Source organism: Corylus avellana, chromosome ca8, assembly GCF_901000735.1.
Source record: "Corylus avellana chromosome ca8, CavTom2PMs-1.0".
Taxonomy (NCBI): Eukaryota; Viridiplantae; Streptophyta; class Magnoliopsida; order Fagales; family Betulaceae; genus Corylus; species Corylus avellana.
The window spans coordinates 459,606-482,364 of NC_081548.1; the positions used below are offsets into that span (position 1 = coordinate 459,606).

Below are 22,759 nucleotides of genomic sequence, written 5' to 3' on the forward strand. Positions count from 1 at the left end.
AAAATGATAAAAGAAATAAAATCGCAGTAATTTTGCTTTAATAATTTGAATAATCATAAAAACTCTTTTAAATTTGTGAAAATTGAGAAAGTCCTAATAGAATAAAGTCAAAACGTTGATAAAGATTAAAGAATACACTTTATTGGTACCATAATTCCTTACGGGGGAGGGAGGGAGAGAGAGAGAGAGAGAGAAGGAAAGAGAAAGAGATGGTGCTAACGCAGAAGCTTCACGAAGCCTTCAAAGGCACGGTAGAGAGAATCACAGGTCCTCGCACCGTCTCCGCCTTCAAGGAGAAAGGAGTTCTCAGCGTCTCCGAATTCATCGTCGCCGGCGATAATCTCGTCTCCAAATGCCCCACCTGGTCTTGGTCGGTGATGTCAAAATTTACCTCTTTGCCACTTCAAATTATATCAATTTCAATCTAATTTAATTTGATGAACTATTTTTCGGTAGGGAATCCGGTGAGTCAAGCAAGAGGAAACCGTACTTACCCCCGGAAAAGCAGTTCTTGATTACTAGAAATGGTAAAAAAACGTCATCGCTTCGGGCCTTTTGAGCAATTCCTTTCGTTCTAAGCTTCACGATTTTGATGAAAAGCAATGTATTTTATTTTTCTACATGCAAATCATTAGGAATTATAAACTTCTTTTCAGTTCCTTGTCTACGAAGGGCTGCGTCTGTAGAAGAAGACTATGAAGCTGCTGGAGGTGAAGTGCTACTTGATGGGGAAGATAATGATGGTTGGCTGGCAACTCACGGTAAACCAAAAGGTGTGTGTTTCTAATTGGAGCTAGGAATTTTTTGACTCAGTGTACCCGTTTTGATCTGTGCCTTGTATTTTCTTTAGAAAATAAATGCGATGAGGATGATAACTTACCTACAATGGAGACCCTAGAGATCAGCAGGAAGAATCCTATTCGGTCAATTCCTTCGTACTTTGGGGGTGAGGAGGAAGAAGATATTCCAGACATGGCTGACTATGATGAACCTGACAACCTTATTGAAAATGATCCAGTAAGTTGTTACTATTCTAACTATCATGCAAAAGCCTGTTAGAATTGCTTGAATTGTTCCAATTTTTACTTGGTAGCTCCCTTCGTGGTAATTTCTTAGAGTTCGTAAAATTTAGCAAATCTTGAAGTTCCTCAGAAGTGATAGAGGAGGCTGTGGCATTCTAGCCTTTATCAGATTTTAAACTTAAAACACGTCCTTAGAAGTTATTTGATTATGGAAACATTAATGTATAAAATATTGCATGAATTTTACCACATTAATATGTGTCATTTTTTTTTAAATGTTGATGGCCATAATGATGTGTATCACATAAGTAATAATGAAGATTTAATAGTGTACTTGCATTTGCTTGATGGCCATGAACAAGTATTTCTCTTATTGCTATTGAATTGAACATGCATTAGGAGAGTTATAATCATTGTGATTTATTTGTCTATATACTCAATGCAGGCAACCCTTCAGTCTACATATATTGTGGCTCAAGAACCTGATGAGGATAATATTATTCGCACTCGAACTTATGATGTCAGCATCACGTAAGATAAATTAAAAAAAATTAATTACATTTTGGACTTTGATGATCTTTAGTCATCTTTTAGTAGAATTGTTATAGGAAGCAAGTTTCTTTATTGATAGGAACATGCTCTTCTTTAATGATTCAAAAATCCTTGCTGGAAATTACTTTTTGCAGATCTGAATCCTAGCTGGTTTTTACATCTTGTATTCCTTTATTTCCAGGTATGATAAATATTATCAAACACCCCGAGTATGGCTTACTGGATATGATGAGGTTTGTCACCTAATTTATCTTTGTAGCTTCTATGTGTTGGATAATTGGAAGTAGCGAAAATTTGATCCATTGATTTTGATTTTGATATTTAATTATGGCATTGGCAGAGCATGAGCATGCCTTTCATAAATGTAGCATAGGCATGTTATATGCAGGAAAGATGTTTTCTTCCAGTCTTGTGGCCTAATCGACATCTGTAGTGATTGTCAGATTCAAATGCTCTCAGATCTTCTAGGTTGCTAGAATCTAATAAAAAGAATGAGGAAATCAAACTTAAAAAGAACAAAATAGAAATGAATTACAATACTTTGGTCATTTCTTCATTACCTAATATTTGGATCTTCGTCAAATATTGTTCATGTAGGGTGCATAAGTTGAATATATATGTCTTTCAGATATAACTTCCTAGTGCTTAACCAACTGTCAGCCTGTTTGATACTATACTATAGAGGTAAAAACTTTAACAGTTCATTTACTTTAACTTATGCTAAGATGAGCTCATATATTAACGTGTAAATGAACAATACATTCCAAATCATATTTGACTTTGCAACTGGTTACCAAATCCTTTTCACAATTCCCTTTCTATATGATTTTTATCCAAATAATAGAAGTGTTTTTCATCACCTTCTGAAAACTCTCTGCTTTCAGTCGCTTAAGTTTTCCTTTTTTAGATATTTTTCCAAAATTTCTTACCATGTACTTGAGATGTACCCTCTTTTTTCGTTTTTCTTTTTGAAAGAAAAAGGAAAATATGTTACTTAAAAAAATCCAAGATCCCCCTCTCTCTCTCTTCCACAGTTTCCAAGCTTTTCTTTCTTTTTTTTCTTTTTTTTTTCTTTTTTTTTTTCATTTTTCTTTTCATGAATGACATGGTTTCCAAGCTTTTCTCATAGAATGGCCAAATGCATGATGGCTAGAAGAACTATGAGAAGCGACATGTTTTCCTGATTACTTCCAAATTTTCTTACACTTGAACCCTAAATCCCCTTTAGTGGTATATTTGGTGTTTGTAGCTTATCAGCAAATGCAAAACTCGATATCTTCTCATGCTGACAGAAATATGTTTTTTATCATGATGGTAGTGGATTTAACTGTTTTTATAGCAACCAAGCATGTACAGGAATTGTCAATGTATTGATCATTTAATCATGAGCATCAGTGTAAAATCAACTGTTTTTCCACGTGATTATTTAACCTCATCATTGAGCACTTTCCGGTGTTTTGTGGCAGTCAAGGATGCTTTTGCAACCAGAACTTGTACTTGAAGATGTTAGTCAAGACCATGCACACAAAACGGTGAGATATGACAATGAAATTCTTTATTTCTTATACATGTTTGGTGTTCTGTCATAATGTCTACCAAATCTTAGTTTGACCAGAATTACTGGAACTGTGAGTGGTTTGCAAGTCCTCTTTGGAAGCCAAACTCTCAAGTTATGAGTTCATGTTATGTAAGGATTTTTGTTACAGAGACAAGCTTCCACTGTAGCTTATTAGTTGTTAGTTTCTCATTTTAGTCTAAATTCAGCTTTTATTTAAGTTTGTGAGTAAAAGGTAGTTTAGTAAATTCTGGTATTTTTGGACATGGGCGGTAGAATTTTAGGATAAATTCAGCTTTTATTTGAGTTTTGTGAGTCAAAAGTAGTTTAGTAATTCAGTTATTGTTGGATGTGGATCATAGTTGTGGATGCTAGTCCGGAGAAGTCCATTTATGAGTCTCAGAGGTTATTCTTATGCTTCCAACAAGAATACTTAGTGGTTCTATTTCTAGAATAGAATGTCCTACTTACCATGGTTTTGGCCATATGTGATTCCAATGTCCTTCCAAAATCACTTCACAGTGATTGCTTTCCTAATTGTCTCTTCTGCTGAAGAATCTACTTCTGTAGACATTTCTTGTTTGTTTACTTTTGATTTCGGTGATTGATATATTTATTTTCAATTTTTTTGGCTATATGTTATTATTAATTCAATAATGTACAGGTAACCATCGAAGACCATCCTCACTTGCCTGGGAAGCATGCATCTGTTCATCCATGTCGACATGGAGCCGTGATGAAAAAGATTATTGATGTTCTAATCTCACATGGGGTTGAGCCAGAAGTTGACAAGTAAATTTCCATCCTCATATCAGTCATTGGCATATTAAGATTTGATTCCTCCATACTTCTGAAACTTGGCACTGTCTTTGAGTGATTTGACAAAATTCGTGCTGTCAAGTTGAACCAACTCAAACTGAGACTAATCAATGCGAAGTTGGATTGGATTAAACTACCCACGACCTAACCCCTAAATTAATTTTTTTCATATCTTGTTTCCCATCATTACTTTTTCTGTGAAATTGTTCATAACTAAAAAAAAAAAACTAATAAATGAAAAATCAAGCAAATATTTTATGCTTGCTAATATTCTGACATTGTTATATATGAGAGACCATATAGCAATATGTCCGTTGGTACATGAAGAATATAGTGTCCTATACAAATTTTTGAACCTTGTGTATGTTTCGGTTTTCAATATTCCCGGTTTTTCTCTATATTTTTCCTTCATATATTTCAATCTCTCACCTAAATATGTAGGTACCTCTTCTTATTCTTGAAATTCATGGCCTCCGTAATTCCAACTATCGAATATGATAACACCATGGACTTTGATGTTGGCAGCTCAAGCAACTGATGAGAGGTAAATGCTCTCTTATGTCTCCTTAATATGTTTTTTGGCCATAATTTTATTTCTGATATTCTTCTGGTTAGTTGGGTTTCAATATGTGTTTGAGCTTTACCGTGTGTTCATGTTATTTGTGTTGGGTCAGTTTTGGTGGTTCTTTGGATTTAGTCTTAGGTCCATCATTGTATTATTGACATATACTGAAGCTAACAAAGAAAGTATTCGAAAGACCTTGCTACTGCATTGTGTAATGTATCTTCTCTTGGGAGTGGTACCTGGGAACCCTAGGGATGCCTAGGTTCCCCATCTTCCCGTTCTTGATTTTCCCTTCATCTATGATGTACTTTCCAGAGTTTTTCACCAGCAGACACGTTTCAGCTATATTTCTGAGTCTTCACCTTAATCAATAAACCAGTCCCAACATCCAATATTGGTGTCAATTTAGTAAGACCCTGCATCAGCTTTGGGTCCCAAACCTGCTGTTCCTTTTGCTTGTTTGGCATCGATTGTGCCTTATATTGACTAAATCCTTCTCTGTGATGCCTCTAAAAGAGAAAAGACTACCATAGAGTTAGAGTTGATAAAGCAGGCCGCTATAGGCGTCATATTCAGAAGCGTGGTGGAATATTACGATCTTAAGGGTTAAAGGTTTAACCAAATCAGTATCTAACAGTCTTGGGACTTTTGGATCAATGGTTAGGCCTTTAATACATACTTGAATCATTCTTAAACATTGAGCATGCCCTTTCTTTTGTTAGGTGTGCTTGCACGTCTGCAAACCTTATTAGTGGTGTTTGAGTTCATTTCTTTTGGAGTAGGTGTGCAACTAATGACCTTAGTATCCAATAGATCTGGAGAAGTATGCGTAATCCCATCAGAACCTCCTAAAGTTGGGGATCTTTTGGTTCTGATAATAATAATAATAATAATAGTAAGAATAATAAGGTAATAACAACAACAATGATAAGGGCCAAACTTATATTAAGGTGTAACATTTCAAATTGCATTGGTTCACCAGTATGCCTGGCTATGAGTAAATTCCATGCTTTGTTTTCTTTCTTGCATATATCCAGTGTCACTGATAATTTGTTGATTGTGATTAGTGAAATATATTGGTGTCTGACATCTTTTTCATTCAATGTTTATATGCCAGATGGAGAAGCTTTAAAAATTCATGTAAAATTCCAGCAATATCCTCTGGTTACTGCAATCGGTCCACTGTACTGCACAGCCATCCGTTCTTGTAAATAATATATAAATGAAACTGTTTATTAATAATTATATGCTATAATGTGTTTTGTAATTATCCTTGTACAGTTTCCTGTATATTAACGGAGGCTATCAGTTTATAATTGTATAGTTGACGTGCCATGATCAATAAGTCAGCGGTGAAGTGGAACTGCTTATTGTTGGCATATGACAAGATTGTTTTAATCGAAAATAGCTCTCTAGATTAGTCGTAAAGAACACCTCCAAACTAGGTTGAAATGAATTTTCTTTTCAATTCAATCTATAAAATCGTCATGTGTCTTTTGTGTATTTTTTTTTTCTTTTTTTGACATGTCCACACAAAGCACGTGGTTTTTTAATAGCATTGAAGGAAATTTTATTAAAAAGGCACGTGCTTCTTACGTGTTACTAAAAAAATATATAGTTTTTTTAATGCTAAGGGACACATTGCAATTTTATACAATAGGTTAAAGAAAATTCTTTTAATCTACTTTAGAGAAACTCTTTCGGTCCTGTACAACTTTTTAGACAATTTTTGTCCAAACAGGATAGTCTAATTATTTGCAGAGTAGGTAAATAATGCTGAGGATATCGGTAATGATGGGTTGGATTTTCCATTCCAATGGTTGATCCTAATTTTGTTTAGCTTTTACTAATGGAACCAAATACAGTAAGAGAGAGATGGTTCATTTTATTAAATTGTGGATAGTTTTATGGGCACTTTTATATACTTTTTTGACCATAACTAAAAGTAGTGGATGCTGAGAGTATCTGTAATGATGAGTTAGATTTTTCATTCTCAATAGTTGCCCTTAGGGTTGCATAAGCGGTTATTGGCTATACTTGCTAACCGCAATTACCTTGGGCAATTATCTATTTTTAATAACTGCAATCGTCTAAGCTGTTAGCAGTTATTCAAACTAATAACTAGTGGTTTTATAACGTTTTTTTATATCGGTTTTTAGGCTTTTTAATGTTTTGGGCCATCATTGTACCTATTTTTTGGGTTTATTTTAAATGTTTTGGGTCAAAGTGTTCTAAAAAAGATGAAAAGAACATGTTTTTTGGGTCAAGCAATGTTTTTTTGAATAAGGCTTGCCGCAAAACATTACATACCACATTATATTTCACAAACATACAGTCATACACGACTAAAACGACGCCGTTTTGGTGTTTAACACCCAAACAGTGTCGTTTTGGATGTTATATTAATTATTAATATAAAATATAAAATATTTATATTTATATTATTATATATAAGGGTAGGTGGTTATTAGTTATTAACCGCTTTTTCCTACTCCTAAAACCGCGGTTGGCGGAGTGATTATAATCGCCCCGTTTGAACACTCCTAGTTGTCCTGATGGTAGCTCTGGTAGCTCTGGCCCTAGGTAGGTTGGACATCTTGACGCCAATATTAATGATTTCACCACCATTGTTTTGGGCAATCCTTGATTGAGTATTTGACATTTGGATTTTGTTGAGGAACAATATCTTGTTCTCACAAATGACATCAAACAATTAGAATGGTTACTTCATGCTTGAACATTAATAGAAAGCACTTGCAAAATATAAGACAAGTAAGTAAAGGAGCTTGCCAATGTGGGCAGGTGGAAGATAATTCTAATGCTTAAGTTAGCTGTATCTAACAAAATATATATATATATATATTGAAATAAAAATAGGGCAAAGTTTTAGGATTTTAGGAAAAAGACCAAAAGTTTTTTTTAATTGGTTATGGATTACCTTTTATAATGACATGCTTTTAACTGTCATTTCCTTCACAATAATGGTCTTTGGAGTCTTTATCTCATGTTCCTTCACTTCTCATCGTGCCCTATGCTTGAAGATTCGGGGCTCACAAGATGATTATGAAAATGACCCAGGTGGCCAAGTAATTACACAGGCTTGCTGGCGCAATGGTTAGAGTCCATTACTCCCGGTTAATTGAATACAATTTGCATCTTGATTTAGAGTCTCCTTGTATAAATTCAATACCAAGATACTAAAAGCTTTTTATATTATCTGAATGACACACTCCTATAAGCAAAATTGGGCCGGAGACCGTCTTATACATGGAAAAATATTTAGTCGGCTCGAGTTTTACTCAAAGATGCTCCAATTTATATTGTATATGCTAAGAAATTAATGTTTTTATAATCCTTATTAATTTTTTGGGATATAAGAAGAATTTGTATTTTCAAATTATATTATAAGAATTTGAGGTCATTGTGAAAATTTTATGTTCTCTTCAATTAATATCTTCTTTGGAAGGAACATAAATTGTAACATATAATATAATTTACTATCCTCCATTCATTCAATATTTCTTATTTTAGAGAACAATTTATCATATTTATGTGGCTGATGTACTAATTAATACCATTATTGAGGATGTACTATATAATTTGAAAAGCACAAAATTGAAAACAAAATTCAAGTTTAAATTTTCTTGACCAAATAATGTTATGATAAGCTTGCTTACCATAAGATGTATGGTTTGGATTCGGCTTACATGTTGTAGTTTAATTAGCGGGCAAAATTGAATTTTTCAAATTTTTTTTTTTTTTATTAAAAGCTTATAAAAGTAAGTCAATTTTAAGATTCAATCTTAACCATTGATTAAACTACAGCATACATGCTGTTATTATGTAAGTCGGATCGTATAGTTTTGCTAACAAATTTAGTTTAATTATAAGAGTAATGTCATGGAGGTTTTTTTTTTTTTAATTAATTATTATTTTCAATAGTTTTTTCTAAAAGAATGATAAACTTTTCGATAGTTGTTTCTAAAAATTAAAAAAAAAAAAAAAAAGCCGTCACTATACGTGTAAAAGTAGTGAATCCGCCAGATATAAAACCCAGAGGTTCACATTCACAGCTTTTTTCTTCAGTCCGCAGCACTGAAAAACCATAAGCCAAGCACACGCCTCTTGTTTGCCAAAAATCAAAACCAAATCCATGGACGCTCTTCAACAATACCCTAATCCCCAAATCGAAACCCTAGACGACCCTCTGCAACAACCCTCCTCTCCCCCTCCTGCTCCACCACCAGAAACCCTAGATCACATCCCAACCACCGATTTTCCGCCCTCTTTTCCCGCCTCGGATCCACCCACCGGCGACAAGCCTGAGATCCTCAAACCTCTGCTCTCTGAGAACGGATTGACCAATACCCACAGCGGCACCCCCGACAAGGACTTATCCGGCGGCGAGGAGGAGACCACCAGCGGCCGCCGCCGCCGTCGCAGTCGATGGGACCCTCAACCGGACTCCAACACCGACAACGCTAACAACACCCAAAACGGTGACGATGTGGGCAGCGGAGCGCGGAAGAGGAAGTCGCGGTGGGCCGACGACGAGCCGAAGCTGCCATCGTCTCTGCCGCTTCAGCTCCCCGATTTCATGAAGGAGCTCACCGGAGGTATCGAATTTGATCCCGAAATCCAAGCTTTGAATAGTAGGCTTTTAGAAATTAGTCGGATGTTATCGTCCGGTTTGCCTTTAGACGACAGAGCGGAAGGGGCTCGTTCCCCTTCGCCCGAACCGATATACGATAATATGGGCATTAGGATTAATACTAGGGAGTATCGCGCGCGAGAGAGATTGAACAAAGAGAGGACTGAGATTATTTCTCAGATTATAAAGCGTAACCCGGCTTTCAAGCCGCCGGCAGATTATCGGCCACCAAAGCTTCAGAAGAAGCTCTACATACCGATGAAAGAGTACCCGGGTTATAATTTCATCGGTTTGATTATTGGGCCGAGAGGGAATACCCAGAAGAGAATGGAGAGGGAGACTGGTGCCAAGATTGTGATTCGGGGGAAAGGGTCGGTTAAGGAGGGTAGGTTGCAGCAGAAGAGGGATCTGAAGATGCCAGATCCTTCTGAGAATGAGGATTTACACGTGCTGGTTGAGGCGGAGACACAGGATGCGCTTGAAGCTGCAGCTGGGATGGTGGAGAAGCTGCTGCAGCCAGTGGATGAGGTGTTGAATGAGCATAAGAGGCAGCAGCTTAGGGAACTGGCAGCTTTGAATGGAACCATAAGGGATGAAGAGTACTGCAGGTTGTGTGGTGAGCCAGGGCATCGCCAGTATGCCTGCCCTTCGCGTACTTCAACTTTTAAGAGCGATGTGTTGTGTAAGATATGTGGTGATGGTGGGCACCCAACTATTGATTGTCCGGTGAAAGGGACTGCTGGGAAGAAGATGGATGATGAGTATCAGAATTTTTTGGCAGAGTTGGGAGGGACGGTGCCTGAGTCAGCCACTAAGCAAAACAGTACATTGGCACTTGGTTCGGGATCAGGTAATTCGGGAAGCAATCCTCCTTGGGCCAGTAATGCTGGGAATGCTGCTGGTGCATCACAAGCAGGGTTAGGGGCAACTGGACTCAAACCTGCTAAGGAAATTGATGATACAAACTTGTATATTGGATACTTGCCACCTACTCTTGAGGATGATGGTTTGATCAGTTTGTTTTCCCCTTTTGGCGATATTGTGATGGCTAAGGTTATCAAGGACCGTGTTACTGGATTGAGCAAAGGTTATGGTTTTGTCAAGTATGCAGATATTCAAATGGCCAATAATGCTATTGCGAGCATGAATGGTTATCGGCTAGAGGGGCGAACTATTGCTGTAAGAGTTGCTGGTAGGCCTCCTCAGCCTGTTGTGCCTCCTGGCCCACCAGCCTCGGCAATGCCCACATATCCTGTTTCAAGCCAGCCTGTTGGCGCCTATCCATCTCAGCAATTTACTGCAGGTGGTCCTTATGGGAATGCACCGCCTCCAAGTTATGGGGTCACTCCAGTTCCATGGGGACCTCCTGTTCCTCCACCCTATGCTCCTTATGCACCCGCCCCTCCTGGTTCAGCCATGTATCCTCCTGTCCAGGGTCAACCTATGCCACCTTATGGTGTACAGTATCCTCCACCTATGCAGCCACCTGGTTCTCAGCCTCAGCCGACAACTTCAAGTGAAGCACAACAAAGTTACCCTCCAGGAGTGCAATCTGAAAATAGTACTTCTACTCAATCTCTACCGCCCAATATATATGGGAATTCTTTAGCTGGAATGCCACAACCTACATATCCCACAACTTCATATGGCTATTCAACTTATTACAGTGCAGTTCCGCCACCACCTCCTCCTGCATCTGTTCCTGGCTCAACTGGTGACCAATCACAGAGCACTGGGAACATGCCTTGGGCTGCAAATCCGCCATTGCCCCCTCCTGTTTCTTCTGCAGAGAAGGCAACATATGGTGCAGATGCTGAGTATGAGAAATTCATGTCAGAGATGAAATAAGTGGGGTCCCTTTTCAGCAACAATTTGAGAGGTATGCAGACCAAATCCATTTGCTTCAATTTGGTCATATTCATTGTCGTTCTGATTGATTTTTTATGTTGGTTAATCTTGATAGCTGATCTGCCATCGGATGAAACTTGAACCTGATTTGGTCATTAACAGTTTGATCTTTTAGTGTTGTCACTTCAAATTAGTGGTGTTTAGTTTCTGCTGCTTATTTAATTTTATTTTGATTAACAAGTGGTCTCTGCAGCATCCAGTGATCCTCATATTGGAGCTAGGTATGAAAGGCATGTAACAATTTGTTGTGGCAAGGGGATTTATTTTTCACGTGCAAAAGCTTGTTAAACATATACAGCTGTTAATTTTTACTTCATCAGTATTATACCTGGACAAGAAAAATGAGGATCTTAGTAAGACTTAAGTCACATGTTATTGGGAAAAAAAATTTACAGTTGCTGTTTATAGTTGTGTGTGTGTCTAGGTGTAAATTCCCCGTCTGATTGACTATTGGTTTTTTGGTCAAAGGTAACACAAACAATGCAACGATTGTGCAGCATTTTAAGAGAGTTCCAAGAGTGTGAAACTCTATGGCATTTTGATCTATAAAACAGTAGTTATGTGGCCTATGATACTTGGAAACAGAATATGTTTAGACCAGAACTCTCTCTAGGTCTTTTCTCTATATGAAGGTTTTTTTTTTTTTTTTTTTTTTTTTTTTTTAGAGGAAGGAGAGGCTACATTCCAGATTATTTTACTTATAAAAAAAATACATTACAGATTATTTTGATTTCATCTTTATTTCCTGTTTGGTTGTTAATGTGAATTATCACCATATCACATTATGCCATCCAAATACGATGTAAATAAATCTTAACATCCTTGTTTAGTACCCCCCCTTCCCCCCTTCTCCCCCACAACATCTAAACAGTGCTGACAGAACAAAAGAATTGGAGAGCATATTTTCAGTACCACAGTTGGTAATGCCTTTGCTTTATCTTTATTTGAACCAATCTGTAAGCATTATCTTGCACTGAGGGACGTGATCATATATCTAGAACTACACTTAAGAGTTTCCACTTGTTGTTTTGGGTAAGAGACGCTTTCTTTATAATTTTCTACTTTTAATAGATTTGATTTGTATGACTAGAGTAAACTGCATGCACCTTACCACTGCATAATTTGTTTGTTATATTGTTTTTGCAGTTCTTAACTCTTCTTCATTGTTATGATGTAAAATTTTGACAGGCTGATGTTTCAAGGAGATCTTGTGAACCTGATTTCTTACCTCTTGCCATGATTTTGTTGGAAGTTGGGACTCACATCTTTAACCTTGCTGTACTGTTATGACATTTGCAGAGACTTGGAGGAGAAGTTCTGATCGTAGAGTCTTGTATTCGAGAAGCCACTTTAAAGTACATCATTTTTATTATTATTAATCCATGGGTGCTCTTGTAGGAGTCTCTTTTTTTCTTTTGGTGGCTGCTTATTGCCTTCTACAGAATGTCTGTTTCCTAATGTTTTCTTTCTGTCAGTTATCTGAACTTTTTTCAGTATACGTTTCTGACATCTTATGTTACATTTCATTTGACTTTTTGGGTCCCTAACTTTGTTGATTGCTTCTCCTAACTTGTTTTAATTTTGAGTATTAGTTCCCATTTTTATTTTAAGGGTTTTTAATTATCCTAATGCCTTGGTGTTGAAGCTGTCTCTTGGACGCCTTGTTTCATTCTGTCCAGAAGGTAACTATGCCTTTCTATTTTAAGGCATTTTGGGGTAGGTGGAAGAATATCTTGCTTATGACTTTCGTTATATTCATTGTGTTTCTATGTGTACCCAATCCCTTTTGATGTCTTCTCTCAGTTATGTGGCAGGTACAAGAATTCAGACATGTATCGGTTAGCACAGGCTTTTTTAAATGATTTTTTAATGTCATTAGAAGGAAATGGCTTGAGGCAAAGATGAATGTTGGTCAAGTCTCTGAATAGGATGGATGAGGCTTTGATTTCAGTGGGCTGAGTTTGCGGACCATTTTAATTGGAGTATGAGCAAGGAAGTGAGGTTGTAGGATTTCCCCCCACATATTGGCTCCTAAGTTTTTCATGATTTGGGTTGACTTTGATTAGGAAGTAGTGATATTGTCCAATATTTATTGCTACAATAAGTAACATAATCAAATATGGACAAATCTGTCTAGCATGGTAAAAAGAAGGATAAAATAATTTTAGAGCATCACTCTTTTGAACTCATTATTTGGCAATCTATGGAAGAAAATATGGGATCATGTCATATGCATCTCCCACTTTGGGATTAACAGTTAGCTGCCAGCGTCGTGCAGCTGATTGTTTGTGCTTGTTGCACATAAACAGGAACAACGGTAGGTACTTCAGGGGTTTACATGTGTATGGATTTAGTTTGGGTTTTACATGAAAATAACTAGGTACTCTTCTTAGGGCCTGTTTGGGTGTGCGTTTGAAAGGCCTAAAAGTGCGTTTAACACTCAAAAAGTCCGTTTGAAGAAAAAAGTGCTCATTTAGTAAAAAAAAATTGAAAGTGTTTTTAAGGGTCCAAAAAGACCATAATGCAATTTTGGCAAAAGCTTCAAAAATGAAGTTTTTGCCAAAAAACGCTTTTTGATTTAAAAAATCTATTTCTCAAGTGCAATCTCAAACATGCTCTTACTAAGATATAGCTACTGCCAGTGGATTTTTAGGATGTGTGTAGTTTAAAAGTACTAATGTTGCGTTTTTAATAGATTATTATGATAGTGAAGTACAACTCAAGAGTCGATAGTCTATATATGATGGTGTCAAAAGGAACATTTTATTAACCCGACTCTTCTAGTGGTTGTATCATGTTTAGTGGTCTGTAATCCTTTTGTGTAGAAATTTTTGGGTCTTCATATTACACACATGCATACCCTTTTAAATAATAACCGCAAGTTCTTTGATTGCTTTTGCTGTCACATATATCCATTTAACTGGCAACGCCTTGCATATTTGAAACACTGCATGGTGCATTTGGCCTTTTGTATAGAAGACTAAGTTTGTAGTAGTAGTAGTTTGTGTGTGGTGAGCTTTCTTAACATAGTTGTTCCTAAATAATGAGCTTTGCATGTTCCGATAATTCTGATATTGTTCTTCCTATTGAATAAATTCAAAATTTTGACAGCGGATCCTAATGATAATGTTTGCTATACAATTAAGTATATATTTTTTTCCTGAAGTTTTCAAGTAAAGGGATTAGGGTTAGTTTTGATTTATCATACTTGTCTGAACAACCTGGAACTTATCTGTATATATTACTTGTTATATCTGGACTGCATCCTTTTTTAACACCAAATTTCTACTTTCTGAGCCGTGGATGATGGCTTTTTGGCTCTTTGTTGACACATTTTTAATTTAAGCATGATTTGCTATTGGCTTTTGTTTCAATTGATCCTCTTTTGCATTTTGCCTTCTCTGTCATGTATCTTCATAATAACCAAAACCAATAATTGCAGTTTCTTCTTTTACTATGTTGATTAGCGTTTTCTTTTCTTTTTCAACCTCCTGGGGCATGGGTGGGGGAGGGGGGAGAAGGGATGGTGTTAATGAGGTTATCCCTGTGAGACTATTCCCCCAGCCACATTCAGATGCACCAACCCGTGTCTTAGGTAAACCCGGGACAATCTGTGGGGCTGTTCTCATGTTCAGTCATAAACTTGGGTCCTCAACTTCATGAGGCGTAGTCTCAAAATTTTCTATCCTATGAGCGTTACTTCTGATTTGCTAACTTGTGAGTGGGGACCAAAATCATCAGCTTTATGGCTTTGCATCTAAGTAGAAGTCTAGAGAATGTTTGCTTGCTATCTTGATATTGTTGTTTTCCCCAAATGATGATGAGGAAAAAAAAAAACATGTCAATTCATCAATAATTTGTTTAAATTTGGTGGAGGACCCTCATTTTCTGATTCCTTGTGTGAGAAATCATAGTAAGAAGTTCTGTATAACTCCACTTTTCCTTTAGATCTATAGGTTCTGCATTGAAGGATTTCTGAAGCAGCAATGGGATTTTTGATTGTTATTGTGTATGTGTCAATACAATCATGCATATCTGAGAATCTGTTAGCTTGAACTACTTGTTGCTTGATTCTATCAATATGTGGGTAGTGTGGTATTTATTTATCTGGCATTCACAAGTTCACTAACATTTCACTGCCACTAATGAGTCTTTGACTTGCACATGGTTATTTTTGCACCATCTGTGACATCTGCTTGCTCCCATTACTGCCCACAAAGCTGGTCTATTTTGGGCAGGCATGTAACCTTCGCCCCTAGTTGTAGACTCATTTTTTGAGATTGTACGAAGTCAAGTAGTGTCCTCCAGGTTTTTGTAACTATTATCAATGTGCTTACTTGATTGTGACTAAATTGGTCAGGATTACTTTTGTGAGATGATATAAAGTTCTGAAAGGTGTTTTTGCTGTTGCAAGCTCTGCAGATCCTTATCAGTGAAGATTTGCTACAGCTCTCAAGCTAGTGTTTTTTGTTAGGGCTTTTTTTCTGCTTCTTTTGCCAGAAAAGAGAGAGGAGGGTTGGGGGACGGGGGTGTTGGTTGGGAGTTTGAACCAGAATTCTTGTCCTTTAGTTTAGGTGTGCCAATGAGTGGTTTGAATTGTGAATTTTCTTATGTATGCGGCTATTGTACAACTGCAATTATATTTTAGTACTCTTTCCTACATTTCGGGCCTGATTGTTTTCATTATGCTGATGGTGACGGTACTATTATAACGTGGGCAATAATCAACTATACTGTACCAAACACATAGTTGGGTATTGTGTTCTTATGGCTGCCGGTATGCCTTTTTTTGTCTAATCCAATATATTGTTGGTTGAATTCCATTTTGTTATATTGCTGATTTGTTTTGGTTCAATATATTTATGCACGTTCTGTGGATGTTTTGTAAGACTCTGGCTACTTGGTTGTCTTCGATGGTCTGTTTTCTTCAATGTGGGGTGTCTCTATAGAAGTATAGAAGTGCTTATAAATTTATGCATTATATGAATGTTTATGAATTTAGGAAGCGTGGCTATATTGATGGGTAGGTGAGATGTAGTTGAGTTGAGTAATAGACGAACTTTGATGGTCTGGTTGTATGGAGGCATCATCTAGTGGGAAACATTCCATAATTTAGGATTTAGATCCTCATCTCATGTGAGAGGCTGTTTGGGACAAGTTCTCGGGTAGCTTCTGTTCGAAGGTGGGACTTAGCAATTGCAAGGAATTTGGGTCTCATAAGGGGAGGCAGGGAATAAGCAAATTATTCTCTTTGTACAATTATTCAAACTTCAATTGAGTGGTCATCTGATCGTTGACAAAACTCATCCTACGAAGTTATACTTTGCTGCCCATATGTGAAGCCAAGTTGGATTAAAGCTTTAATCTTAAATAGTAGCACTAATCTTAAATGTCACAATTGCATTATCTTTCAAAGCTCAGTAATCGACAAATAAAGAATGATTCGATGTTCCTTAGTGTATTATTGTGCCACGTGTTCTATTCAAAGCGGGAGAGGGGGAACATCTATTATGGATTGAACCTCAAAGCTTCATTCTTGAAAGCAGAAGTACCAATAGGCCATAAAACAATGGCTGATTTAGAAGACTGCTAAGCATTATCTTATAATTTAATGATGTGACACTAAAATTCAACTCTTAGATATTTAGAAGACTACTAAACATTGTCTTATAATTTGATGATGTGACAGTAAAATTCAACCCTTAGATCATCACTTGTAAAAAAAAAAAAATAATAGATAATTTTCATTGTCACATCATTCTAGTAGTATGATAGTCATATATAAATGGTTATTTACTTTTTTTTTTTTTTTTTTTTTGAAATTCTAAAAAGAAGCAAGATTTAAATGTTTATTACATTCTTAAATTTGTTCTTTGTTGTTAAGTACGTTCGTAGCTTAGGCTCCGTTGGTTTCGACGTAAAATGTTTTGTATTAAAAATTGTTTTCAATTAAAATCATTTTCTTTAAAATATAATTTCGATAAAAATATTTTTCAACATTTGGTTCGTACATAAAATCCGTGATGATGACAAAATATCTAAGAAATAAAAAATATACAAAATTAGCTCAAACTCATAAAATGGTTTACAAAAATTAAAAAAAAAAAAAAATAACCATTTTTCGTTACTTAAGATTTTCTTAATCAACCAAAAATATTTTCAATTTAACCGTCTTACCAAATGCAATAAAAAATTAAAAAAAAAAAATCTTTTCAAGAAGTGGTTTTACTTTTACATTTGAATGAAAGGAATCTTTATACAGTCAATAGTATGGATAAATATTATAATTTGCGAATCCTACGTAAGCATCATTATAAGCTTAGTGGTAAAGACCTCCCCGGTTGTCTCTGCGGTCTCTTGTTCGAAACGCCGCACCTACTTTTTTTTTTTCCCATTTTTGGCCGTCGCCGTCGCCGTCGTCTTCTTCCTTTTCAGCCTGAAAACCATGGAACGAGACCAGTCCTCTTCGGCCCCTAGGAAGGTAAAAGCGTTTTCTTTCACGCCCTCAATATCAATATGAATTCGAAAATGGATCTGGGTTCTGAAAATCTTTGCAATTCGACCTGAAAAGTCTGATTAAATCTCTCTCTGCAGCACAAGTTTGCACCCAAAGCCCCTCCTCGCAGAGGGCCCAAATCCACCGCTCCCAAAACGTACTCTGATAATCTCCCTTCATTTCGCTTTTTTACTTCTCTCTAATTTTGCACATTAGTCTTATTTCTGGTTGTGGATAGTAGTAATTATCATTTAAATCAAATGAAATTTTATTTTATTTTTAATTTTAATGAATTTTTCGATGCAGTGAAGTGGATGACGAAGATGGAGAAGCTGAGCAGGTCCAGCATCTGCTCCGCCGCTTCAATGTGTGTATTTCTTTCCACTTTTAAACACATATTTGGCTCTCTGTTTTTAATAACAAATGTTTTTTAAGGCTCTGTTTGGCTGCCAAGAAATGGTTGGCGTGGAAAAAAGATATCGGAGTTTGGGGTCTTAGCTCGTGTTTGGTTACATTTCTTAAAGACTTTAAAAGTCATCAAGTGGGTTTTTTTCTTTTTCTTTCTCTTTTTTTTTTTTTTTTTTTTGGATGGATACTTTTATTAATATTATTTGAAGAAACAAGACGTAATGGGAAGGACTTGGGAAGTAAAACTCCTTAATGTTTATTTTTATTTTGTTAAAAAACAGTTTCTAAATTAGTCAATTTCATTCTTCGTATTAAGTGAAATTGACTAATTTAGAAAGTATCTAATACATGGCGTAGATTATATTTTACAAATTGAATAGTATTTACATTCTCATAGGATGAATATGTTGCCACGTTATTTAAAATTTTTAAATAACATAATACGATATACAATGTTAGATGCAACAAAAGAAAATATGTACCGTGGTATAGAAATAAGCATCACTAACCACTAGACATAAATTTCTTACAAACTAGATAGTAGGAGTTTCCTACAAACCAATCTCTAAAATAAAACGTGTTGAGAAACATATGCTAATTTAATAATCATGTAATGTAAGGTGTGACGTGGGCCAGGAATTATTTTATTTTTGGGGAAGTGGAAGAAAGAACAAATTGCCCAAATGCAATTATTTAGCTTAGTGAAAAGGTTTTCTTTCTTTACTTATTTTCATCATTGATCTTATTATATTTTTTAAAGAGATTAATACAATCTAAAGTATGAGATTTACTATTTTGGTGAAAATCCTTTACAATTCTTAAGGTGTTCTTTATTCGATTGTTTTGGTGAGATATTATTTGCTATCAACATTGACTTGTTTGCCTCTCGTTTATAGGAGAATCATGGAAGACGGAGGCTTAAAGACGAAAAGAAATGTAATTTCTCATCATATTCTTTCATTATTATTTTCCCAAATTTACATTTGAACTCCTCGAACATAAATTTCTTTATCTACATTCCAATCCGTTCTAGAAGTGAACATGCATAGATGCAAATATGTTGTTTGTAAAAAGGCTTCCGCGTTCAGTTGTTGATATATAGATGATGCGACTCAATTGCTGTGACTTCAACTTCTCAGTTTTGAGAAGCATCTTTAGAAGCAATGAGCTGATTGAATCTGTCCCGTGGGAATTTTTTTTCCTTGCCCTAGAGGTAAAACATGAATTCATATCCATTTCTGTTAGGCACAAGTTATCCAACACCCATTGTTCATGGAGAAGCTCGTCCCTCGGATTGGAGAGCGAAATTAACAAGATGACAATGTTGGTCTAAAATGTGGCCTTAGGATTTGATAGACTGGTATGGTATGCATTTTGATGTGCAAGTACCACGAAGAGATCAAACGCTGCTCCTCTAGAAATAAATATGTAGATAGAAAATTCTGGAGTCCTGAGAAGATTCATATTAAGGACGTCAGTAGAGTGGCTAAGTAGAAGTTATGAATAAAAAGTACCAACTTTTTAGAATGCAGTTGCTCAATAGGCTCAACAGTTAGTGTAAACCCTTCCATATAATTGGAAGAAAACCGCGTGCTTTAGATGGGCGAACTAGATGGAAGAGTCTGTATTACCCATCAATATAAAATATATGAGGAAATGTGAATCGTAATGATCATCATCATTGTTGATCCATCTCATGTTGGTGTGCAAACCTGCAGCTTCCATTCAAGTTGCATTTGGTCCTGGAGAGACGCCATCAACTCAGATAAAGAGATACGGGAGTGTTAAGGATGGGAATGGTGGTAAAAGCAGTGGTTCGGACACAAAAAGTTCTGATTATGGGCAAACTCTCTTATCTTTACCTTCAGCTGCCAATGAAAATGTCAGAGAAGCATGTTCTGCAGATTCCACCACTAAATCTGGGGAGCTTGTCAAGAAAGAATATAGAGAACCTTGGGTAAGAAATCACTGCCATGCAGATCTCTCTCTCTCTCTCTCACGTGTACTCGGCATCTAATGTCCCTCATGCTGCTGCAGGATTATCACAACACTTACTATCCTACTACTCTTCCTTGGAGGAGACCTCACTCTGGTGACCCAGGTATGCCTTTAAGTGCATCTAGAAATAATGGCTCTAATTGCAGATGAACATCAATTATCTGTCCTTGTGAAGAAAGATAAATTCTCCTTGTCACTTATGGTGATCTTCTAAAATACTTGTCAGTGAATGTGACCCTCGGCCTTTTCAATAAATGAGAACTGCCTTTTCTTTGCAATCTATATTAGTTAATCTTCATTTGCATCGATGAACATGCAACTCTAACCTAAAGGTCTGCAGGCAGTGAGGACTGATATTAATGCATACTTCTCAATATCATTCTTTGTTCCTTGGCATAATGTTGATGCAGTGAGAAGTCTGCAAAACTGAAATTCTTGCTGCAACCAATAGCTAAAGGCTTAAAAAGCTAATAAAGGAGAAATGCAAACAATATACCCAAAAAAAAAGAAAGAAAAAAAACGTAGTCCAATTAGTCAGCATCTCCACAGTTCCAGCTCAAAAGTGATAGGAAGACTTAACTCAGGTTTAATGCACTTAAACATTCTAGCCAGAAGACTTAGCTCAAAAGTACTAGTTTCTGGGGATTTTTAAAAAACATGCTTCATCAGATGTACATATATTGTACTAAAGGATAACAAAAGGTAACAGCAATCTTGTATCAAAGGATTCTGTTCATGACAAATGGCACTTGTGTTAACTGTTTAAGTGGTTATTTATTGTAGTAGAGATTTTCAGTAATGGGTGTTCCGTGATTATTTCAGTGATTCCTATCTAAATTTTTATTTAACTCATCTAATTCTGTAATGCTAAATGCAATTGCTTCTTTTGCTTTCAGAACTTCTTGATGAAGCAGAATTTGGGGAGGCTGCAGCAAATGCAGAGTACAATGAAAATGCAATAAATCCTGCTTCAGAGCTTGAGCTGATGGTTGGTAATCAAATTAAATGTTTTAGATATTGTTTCATATTTACTAGAGCAACATATTTAGCCATATTTACTACAAACTGGTGATTGGTGACAGGAGGAAAGTGAGGAAGAAAAGATGTTTCTCTTTAAGCTTCCTGATAATCTGCCATTGCTCAAGCGATCGTCTAGTAGAAAGGGGAAAGAGAAAGTTGAAGCCCATACATCATCGGATGGAGGAGGCGTTTTGAACAAGGGCTGCAGGTTGGAAGAGTTGCCGGGTGGATATATGGGCAAAATGCTGGTTTACAAGAGTGGAGCAATCAAATTAAAGCTAGGAGATGTCCTGTATGATGTGAGTCAAATCATGAGCTTGCGTAAACTAGGATACAAGCACTAGCACACATGAAGTGCACATGCACACACTGACACAGACACTCTGGTTTCTTACCTGCAGTCGGAAGGGCCAAGCCAAGTTTATTTTTGCCTAAGAACTCCAGTAATTTCTTGATGGTTTGTCCAGCCAAAACTTAATATTTTTTTATGCAGCTTTTGGGCCTCAATTAATGATCAATTCAGATTTATGCTGGTTCAAACAGAATCCTGAAGAAATTTAAAATTCTCTTGTTTCTGTTCTTCAACTTGAGAGAAGAAAGTCTGCTTTTTTCTTTTTAAAACTGATTTTTGTTCTTGGTTTATTACATCAGGTGATCAATTTCATTTGTTTGCCAGATAGGTTAATGTCTGTGACTTGTTTTAGAACCTCCCTAGGCAGGGGTCATTGTGTAATTCCAGTTTTGGAGCATTTAAATGTACGTTGCATCTTAAAAAATAAAAGAAATGATATTTAGTACAGACTGATATACGATTGTAATGATGTGACAATGAAAATCAGCTTTTGAATTTTCTTTTTACAAGCTTTTGCTAATCTAAAGGCTGATTTTTCACTGCCACATTATCCTATTCGTATGATAGTCGTAGAATAGTCAATTAAATAGCATTACTCCCTAATAAATAGATATTGCACCATATATTGTGATCATAAATTTTGGAGGGATTATTGATTGTTGTGTTGTAGTATCTTATCAAGGCTCCTCCCCCTCTCTGTTCCTCTTCTGTTGTCTTAATTGATTTGATTGGTGCCATGCATTATTTATTTACATATTTTCCATTACTTTTAAAACTAGTAGCTTTGATCACCTGTAGAAACAAAAATAAAATAAATAATGTTTTGGGGCTTGTGGTTTTTGTGCAGGTTTCACCTGGTTCAGATTGCACATATGCTCAAGATGTTGCAGCAATCAACCTTGCAGAAAAACATTGTTGTGTTCTGGGAAAGCTTGACAAAAGGGCTGTCATAGATCCTGATGTTGATTCCCTGTTGGATGCCGTAATTAACTTGGACTAGCGGAACGCAAAGACCTTGCCTGAAATATAAACACTTCCATCCATGGCGCATTATAGAGCTATCATATGCATATAGGTAGACTAGTTAATGAGTAAATATGTAACTGCAACTGCTGACAAGGCGGCTTGTGCCGAGCTTAGGATGTCAAATTCCGGAACTACATTTCTCTTCAGAAAATCTTATCTCTTGGTGCACAAAGCATCTCTAATGGAATACGTCTGTTTTTCTCTAACTGCAGGTGGTAATTCGTGTTCATATTTCAAGTTTAAGTTGTCAAAATATAGGTATTAAACTATATATCAACCCTAATTCAATTCATTTAATTAAAAAAGTTTAACCCTTCAACTATAATTCACTAATTTCATATTATGTTCATGTCATGTTTATGTGTCGTATATAAAAAATTACTAGCC

General features: G+C 36.2%; 3 protein-coding genes across 3 annotated transcripts; all 3 read left to right on the top strand.

Moving 5' to 3' along the window:
- Positions 1–169: 169 nt before the first annotated feature.
- LOC132189814 (autophagy-related protein 3) lies at positions 170–5,930 on the top strand. The gene is made up of 10 exons (XM_059604608.1): positions 170–370; positions 457–527; positions 657–773; positions 851–1,017; positions 1,468–1,553; positions 1,756–1,807; positions 3,041–3,106; positions 3,794–3,921; positions 4,390–4,492; positions 5,631–5,930. Exons 1-9 carry the CDS (start codon positions 210–212, stop codon positions 4,484–4,486), a joined length of 945 nt encoding a protein of 314 aa, XP_059460591.1. The 5' UTR covers positions 170–209; the 3' UTR covers positions 4,487–4,492; positions 5,631–5,930.
- A 2,653-nt stretch (positions 5,931–8,583) lies between these two features.
- On the top strand, positions 8,584–12,606 carry LOC132189073 (splicing factor-like protein 1). Its single transcript, XM_059603575.1, has 2 exons — positions 8,584–11,043; positions 12,261–12,606. Exon 1 carries the CDS (start codon positions 8,667–8,669, stop codon positions 11,010–11,012), a length of 2,346 nt encoding a protein of 781 aa, XP_059459558.1. The 5' UTR covers positions 8,584–8,666; the 3' UTR covers positions 11,013–11,043; positions 12,261–12,606.
- A 4,831-nt stretch (positions 12,607–17,437) lies between these two features.
- On the top strand, positions 17,438–22,572 carry LOC132190193 (uncharacterized). The gene is made up of 9 exons (XM_059605105.1): positions 17,438–17,553; positions 17,667–17,725; positions 17,875–17,935; positions 18,873–18,912; positions 19,695–19,933; positions 20,014–20,077; positions 20,871–20,962; positions 21,057–21,293; positions 22,194–22,572. The coding sequence occupies exons 1-9, from the start codon at positions 17,518–17,520 to the stop codon at positions 22,344–22,346; spliced, it is 981 nt and encodes a 326-aa protein (XP_059461088.1). The 5' UTR covers positions 17,438–17,517; the 3' UTR covers positions 22,347–22,572.
- Positions 22,573–22,759: the final 187 nt, after the last annotated feature.